Raw genomic sequence first — 7,172 nt, forward strand, 5'->3', positions numbered from 1 at the left:
ATCCGTTGATTGATAATCATAAACTTTCCAAGACATGTTCTATTCGTGGGAACGAATATAACGAAAGTAAAATGCATAAGTTGAGTTTTCTTGATAATTTTTACTGGTTAACCACACAGAAAATAAATGTTAAATAAGCAACCCATAGCATACAACATGTGACGAAGGCTTATGATTCACTTATCCTAAAAAGCTCTCTGCATCTTTTCCACAAAAAAAATCAGTTCATTCTAAGTCGCATGGTTTATGCAGAAGAGTTAGAATAGAGTACTAAAAGACATAAATGCAGTAGTAAGCAAGTTGAGCAAGAGACAACGAGGTGTTGACCCATTGCTTGAATTGATAGGCACAGAACACTCACTCACTCGCTCAAAAGGAAACCTGTTTATATATATATTTTCATTATTTTGGCTCACAACATTACACATGTTATTTTTATAAGACATAAATGCAGTAGTAAACAAGTTGAGCAAGAGACAACGAGGTGTTGACCCATTGCTTGAATTGATAGGCACAGAACAGAAGCAACTCACTCACTCACTCGACTCAAAAGGAAACCTGTTTATATATATTTTCATAATTTTGGCTCACAACATTACACATGTTATTTTTATAAGACTTGTGAATGCCAAATACCGATACACCTTTTATCGAGTCTTCACATCTTTGACATTGTGTAATCCATCCCATCCACAAGGAAATCTGCAATCACAATATGCACAGCCTTATAATTATGTATTAGATGTTATATGCATTTGCAGGACAAAAATAATACTAGCTAACTAATATACCTGCATCTTCCTTGGTGAAACAGAGGGGAGGTGTAATTCTAAAAACATTTCCATGAAATCCACCTTTTCCAATCAGGACTCCTAATTCTGGGATACATATACATTAACAGCTTATAAGGATCGTAAGTTAGCTTGAATTGGAGCATAATCATTTTCTTGGCTTGAGCCAGTACATACCTTTCATTTGCTCCATTACATGTAAAGTTTCAGCCTTAGCAGGACTTTTCTGTTGCCGATCAGTTACTAGCTCAACTCCAACCATCATACCTTTTCCTCTCACATCACCAATAACTGCACAAACCAATTACACAATCCTCTATAAACTACACTTATGAACAAAGTACCAAACAAACCAAGGAAAGTGAATTACTTTCGTATTTATCTTTAAGTTCAGTAAGTCTCGTTTTCAGATGTGACCCGACAACCAAAGCATTTTCCTGAAGATTTTCTTTTTCAATCACTTTTAGTACAGCCAACCCTGCAGCAGTACATACTGGATTCCCCCCAAATGTGTTAAAGTAACTGCGGCGAGTCAATACTTCAGCAATCTCAGGAGTTGTCACCACAGCTCCTAGAGGAATACCATTGCCTATTCCCTGTATGTGTCGATGACAAAGAGCCCAACAATTAAAATCCAGCTTATCAAGCTATGCAAATTCCATATTTTCTTCATGGAATTTATGCATGTTCATAAATGACAGGAAATCTAATAAAGAAAGATGAATACATCAATGAGGATCTCAAAGAAATTTGGCAAATATAAATTTCAAGATACCATCTGGACCAAAAAAAAAAAAACCTAACCTTTGCCATGGTCACTATGTCAGGAACAACACCCTGTGACTCAAATCCCCAAAAATGGCTCCCCGTGCGAGCAAACCCAGCCTGAACCTCATCAGCAATGCAAATGCCTCCTGCTTTTCTAATGCTCTTGTAAACAGGAGGCAAGTACCCCGGGGCAAGTTCTATGATTCCACCGACTCCCTAACATAGAAGAAAGAGTATGTATAAAAATACATTTGCATAGAAAGTCAGAAACACAAATGTATTTAGATAATGGAAAACCTAGGAGGATCATGCTATGCTCACTTGTATGGCTTCAGATATAAATCCAGCAACATGACCAGTTGTTCCAAAGTCAATTATATCTTGAACATCTTTTGCATACTTTTCTCCATCTGAACCAAATACACCTCTGTATGGGTCTGGGTTTAAGGCATGATGTACTCCACTCTGTTTGCAAACCATTAAAGTGAGTATTTCTGGCAACTGCCTTTCTTACGACTATGTAAAGTTCAACAGTAAAAGAGGGAATTCAGTAGAAGTTATAACTTGGCAACTTGCTAAAAGTAAATGTACAGAAAGAAACTGGATTTTCAATTAAAGTAGGTAAGAAATGCAAACATGCTTTTTTTTATTATGCGCTGTCTTATCTACAGGCCCACCCACTTCCTTTTCCTCAACTAAAAACTTAATAATGTTATTTGATTAGTAATCATTGATTTGGACAACTTGGCCCACAATGGTAGTTCATCCCAATAAGTATATACTGAACAACATGACAAATAAAGCATCCTTGCAATATTCTTTTTCATAGATTTAACATTTTTAAGTTTGTGATAATGAAAAATGGGACTACTTAACATGCAAAAGGTAGGTGTATTACTATGCGGTCGCAATCATCCACCCAAGTTCTTGAGTGGTATATATTTTAAGTCTAGAAAATCAAACACCTTAGTTACCATATAAGCTGATATAAGTTCTCTTTCAATGGTGTATCTATTATGTAAATTTTTGAAACAAACCTGTATGACATTGAATTTCCAGCAAGACTGTGCAGTTGCACCCATTGTTGCTGCTGCATTCCCATGGTATGCATTTCTCAAAGATATTATATCATGGGACCCAGTGTATAATCTTGCTATCATCATGGCCAACTCATTCGCTTCTGTGCCCGAATTTGTGAAGAATACCACCTAGTACACATTCACAATTTAAACCACAAAGATCCTTTCTCACAATCACAGACTAGACTGCTACAAAAGGAGTCATCAATCTTTTACACTAGTATACAACTAAATAAGAAAAGAAGAAACGGACATGGAGTTCGCCAATCAGAAACTGCCACACCACATCATTCTAAAACAGTAGAATCAGCAGGAAGAAGTTAAATGGAAGATTAGTGGAAAGGGATTGTTGTACCTTAAGATTACCAGGCATCTTGGAAACCAAAGCCTCGGAAAAATCAGAGATGGCTCTGTTGAGATAGAGAACAGTGGAGTGTTGCAAACGCTTGATTTGGTCGACTATTGACTCGACCACATCAGGATGGCAGTGACCGCAATTCACCGTAGCAATCCCTCCAAAAGCATCCAGATATCTTCGCCCCTTCTCATCAAACAGGTACTGCATCTTCCCGTCCACAACATGCAGCTGCCAGAAAACAGCAGATCAATATTCCATGTTACATCAAGTAATAAGGATCAAACGAATTTTCTTTATTCATATTTGAAGCAAGTATGAAATTGAAACCGAAAAACGAAGTTATAATTCCACTAAGCACCCAATTAAAACGAACAACCGAGAAATATTACATTATAATAAGAAAACGTGAAAGGCATGATCCGTGAAATCATATCATAATCAATAAATAAACAAGTAACATCCGGGCAAAAGCTAGAACAATGATCCGGAATAGCAAGGACTCACAGGTTTATTATAAAAATGGAACAAGGAAGGGCTGAGAAACTGGTTCCGCTTGGCCAAAATCTCGTCGGCGGAGGGGCCGGTGTAGGGAGGAGGGGAGTAACCGAAGGGGGGCAATTTGGGTAGAGGAAAATCATTGTCTTGCAAAGATGAAGACTGAGACTGGGAGAATTGAGAAAAGTAGCGAAGGGAAGAGAGGGAATTGATTCCCGGAAGTGACCTTTTGACGAGAAATCTTTGCATCATAGAATCAAAATCGGTTAAAATGGAATTTAATGCAGAAGGAATTGGAGAAAGAGAAGCAGACTAATTTTATACAACAGGAAGGACAAGATCGACGGACAATATGAATTCCATGTTTATATAGACAAAGGAATACGGAGAGACCACGTGACGTGTGTTTTCTACTTTGTCGACTTCTTGATGCCTAAATTGCCCTTTCATGTCACCTCTTGATTACCGGTGATTTCTCCCATGATTGTAATTCGACAAGGACAACCTTGTCTTTATGCCAATAAACAAAACCATTAGGCAAATTCAACTTACATGGCTTTTGGCAAATAAAATTTAGAACTTACTATAGGCTAGTTACTGTGGAAATGACCAAAACGGTTCAACAAACTCTCATGTAATTCGACAAGTAAGTGTTAGTTTTCTATATGGAATATGTTGAACAAACACTCTTATTTAATTTAATGGTATTAATTGTGAGATTAATGGTAATATTAATTCAACAATTAATAAGACAATTATTAAGGAAACCTAATTTATAGGCTAGTTACTATGGAAATGACCAAAACGGTTGAACAAACTCTCATATTTAATGGCATTAATCGTGGATTAATGGCGATAATAATGAAATAATTAAAATGACAGTTGATTATGAAAGAGACATAAATCACGAGTTAGAACATGAGTCTGGAGAAGATACCGTGGTTATGAAAGTAAAACGTAGAAGGAAAGAATATGTTTTAAATTAGGGGGAGGAGACAGTTTCAAATAATAGTCTAATTGTGAATAAAAAAAAACAGATTTCAAGTGGACTCTGCTGGATAGATTCACCAATTATCATTAGTCTATTAGCCTAGAACTATCGTGGACTGGGCAACCCACGACTAGTTGGCATTTTAATGGATCTTATCCAAAATTACAAGTCATTTTATTATTTTTCGTTCTTGTATTGTTTGGAAACTTTTTGGTTAGGAAAGATGAAGCTATTGGTATTTGAGATGCTCTTAGGTGGATCAAACTTAAGGGTTTGAGTTGTGTAGAGGTGGGGTCAGATGCGATGTTAGTCGTGGAGCATATTCATCAAGCATACTTTCGTTCTTCTTATGGTTCAATTGTAGACGATTATAAAAGTTTTATTTCTAGTATCAATGACATTTCTGTCAAATTTATAAGTCATTATGCGAATGGGGGGGAGGGAGGATCATGCTTTAGCTAGGTTTTCTCATTCCTTGTCAGAACTTATGGAGTGGGATACTGTCCCTCTAGATTTTATTTTACATTCCTTGTATGTTGATTCTGTCTAGTCAAACTTATTTTTCTTAAAAAAGTACATTATTATTCATATTTGAATTTTTCCAAAAAAAATGGTGGGCCCCTTAACTTTTAAAATATCTCAATAGCTCATCAACTTGCTTAAAATGTGGTCAATTAATCATTCGATAGCAAAAAAAAAAAGTAAACTCCATACGAAAGGTGTCTTCCACACGCTTTGGAAAAGTTTAAAACGACCAAGGTGAGGATATACGAGGTTCTAATATCAGAAAGAAATTTTTTAGAGTTGAGCAATTAAAAATTCGTTTTTAATATATTTTAATATATTTTATGAATTATGTAATAACATTTCAAAGCACGTGCAAGACATCTTACATATACAACTTACTTTTTTTTTGCAACCGAGTAATTAATTAACTACAGTTTAAGCAATTTGAGAGAACTATTTATTGAAACACTTTAAAAGTTTAGGAAGCCACAAGTTTAGGGGGAAATGATATATTAAGCCTTATTATATCATTAGTTACCCCATTACCTTTTTATTTAGTAGATTTAATTAGTTAATTTAATTAGTTATTTGTGTAAATTTATTTGTTAAAATTTAGGTGATTAATAATAACTAACTTACCTTTTTATTTCGAATGTCCTGCAAGCTTCTGAAGGGTTCAGGAAGAAGGTGCTTGGTTGGAATAAGAATGTCTTTGGACACATTATTAGAAGAAAGAATAAGTTGTTAAAAAGGATGGAGGGCGTTCAGCGTAGGTTGGATGTGAGGTTTGATCACAGTTTAGATGGCCTCCTTAGAACCCTTCAGAAGGAGCTGGAAGCTGTGCTTAGGCAGGAGGAGCTTCTCTGGTTCCAGAAGTCTAGGAAATCCTGGATTAGGGATGGGGATCGTAATACCAGGTACTTCCATCTGTCTACTATGATCAAGCGGCAGAGGAATAGAATTGAGGCTATCAAAGATTCTGATGGGGAGTGGGTGTATGAAGATGAGGTGATTCGGAATTTGGCTCTAGAGTTCTATAAGGAGCTTTTCAAAGAGGATCCTGTTCAGCTGGAGAGGGCTCACTCTATTGCTACCTTTCCTTTGATCAGTGAGGATATCAGTCAGAGTGCCTTTCTTCCTATTTCCCGAAAAGAGATTGACCATGCCATCTTCAGCATTGGGGCGTCTAAAGCGCCTGGTATTGATGGTCTTCCAACTGGCTTCTACGACAAGCACTGGGGTGTTGTGAAGGAGGGTATCTATGAGTTTATCATAGGTGTGTTCAATGGGTCTAAGGATATTGAGCTGGTTAATAGAACTCTCCTGGTCCTTATTCCTAAAATTGATAAGCCTTCTTCCTTTTTGCATATGAGACCCATCAGTCTTTGTAATGTTCTTTACAAGACGATTACAAAAATTGTGGCTAATAGAATCCGTGGCATTCTTCCGGAGATCATTTGTCAGAATCAGGGTAGTTTTGTACCCGGTAGACAAATGATGGATAATGTGGTGATTGCCCAAGAAATGATGCACACTATGAAGATTAGGAAAGGGAAGAAAGGCATTGTGGCTCTTAAGCTGGATTTGGAGAAGGCCTATGATCGCATCAACTGGAACTTCCTGATGGAGAGTCTGGAGAGAGCTAGGATCCCGGACAGTTGGAGAAATCTTATTAAGGTTTGTATTACTTCTCCTGTGTTTCAGGTTATGGTGAATGGGGATATGTCGGAGGAGTTCTCTCCGGGTCGGGGCATCCGTCAGGGTGATCCTATGAGTCCATTCCTTTTCGTTATTGCTATGGAGAGGCTGTCCCACCTTATTCAAGATGCCATTGATATTGGGAGTTTCCACCCGGTGGCCATCAACAGTTTCTGTCCCCAGGTGACCCACTTATTCTTTGCGGACGATGTCCTTATCTTTCTTGAAGGTAATGAGGAGCAGTTGAGTGTCATTATGGATATTCTGGATTGTTTTTGTTCGGCCTCTGGTCAGAGACTTAATATCCAGAAATCTAGGATGATGTGCTCTAAGAATATGAATCCGAGAATTTGTAAAAGATTAAGTGATTTGTCTGGTATTCCTCTTACTAATTCTCTTGGGAAGTATCTGGGGATTCCTCTCCATAGTGAGAGAGTGTCTAAAGTTTCTTTTAAAGATACTTTGGACAAAGCCAATACGAGGTG

At 37.2% G+C, this 7,172-nt stretch overlaps 1 protein-coding gene across 1 annotated transcript; it reads right to left on the reverse strand.

The window, feature by feature from the left end:
* Window positions 1–204: 204 nt before the first annotated feature.
* LOC136206911 (alanine--glyoxylate aminotransferase 2 homolog 2, mitochondrial-like) lies at window positions 205–3,832 on the reverse strand. Its single transcript, XM_065998119.1, has 9 exons — window positions 3,501–3,832; window positions 2,994–3,224; window positions 2,597–2,767; window positions 1,881–2,024; window positions 1,596–1,775; window positions 1,162–1,387; window positions 969–1,082; window positions 792–878; window positions 205–702 (listed from the first exon to the last, which is right to left on the reverse strand). The coding sequence occupies exons 1-9, from the start codon at window positions 3,741–3,743 to the stop codon at window positions 659–661; spliced, it is 1,440 nt and encodes a 479-aa protein (XP_065854191.1). The 5' UTR covers window positions 3,744–3,832; the 3' UTR covers window positions 205–658.
* Window positions 3,833–7,172: the final 3,340 nt, after the last annotated feature.

Source organism: Euphorbia lathyris, chromosome 9 (genome assembly GCF_963576675.1).
Source record: "Euphorbia lathyris chromosome 9, ddEupLath1.1, whole genome shotgun sequence".
Classification (NCBI taxonomy): domain Eukaryota; kingdom Viridiplantae; phylum Streptophyta; class Magnoliopsida; order Malpighiales; family Euphorbiaceae; genus Euphorbia; species Euphorbia lathyris.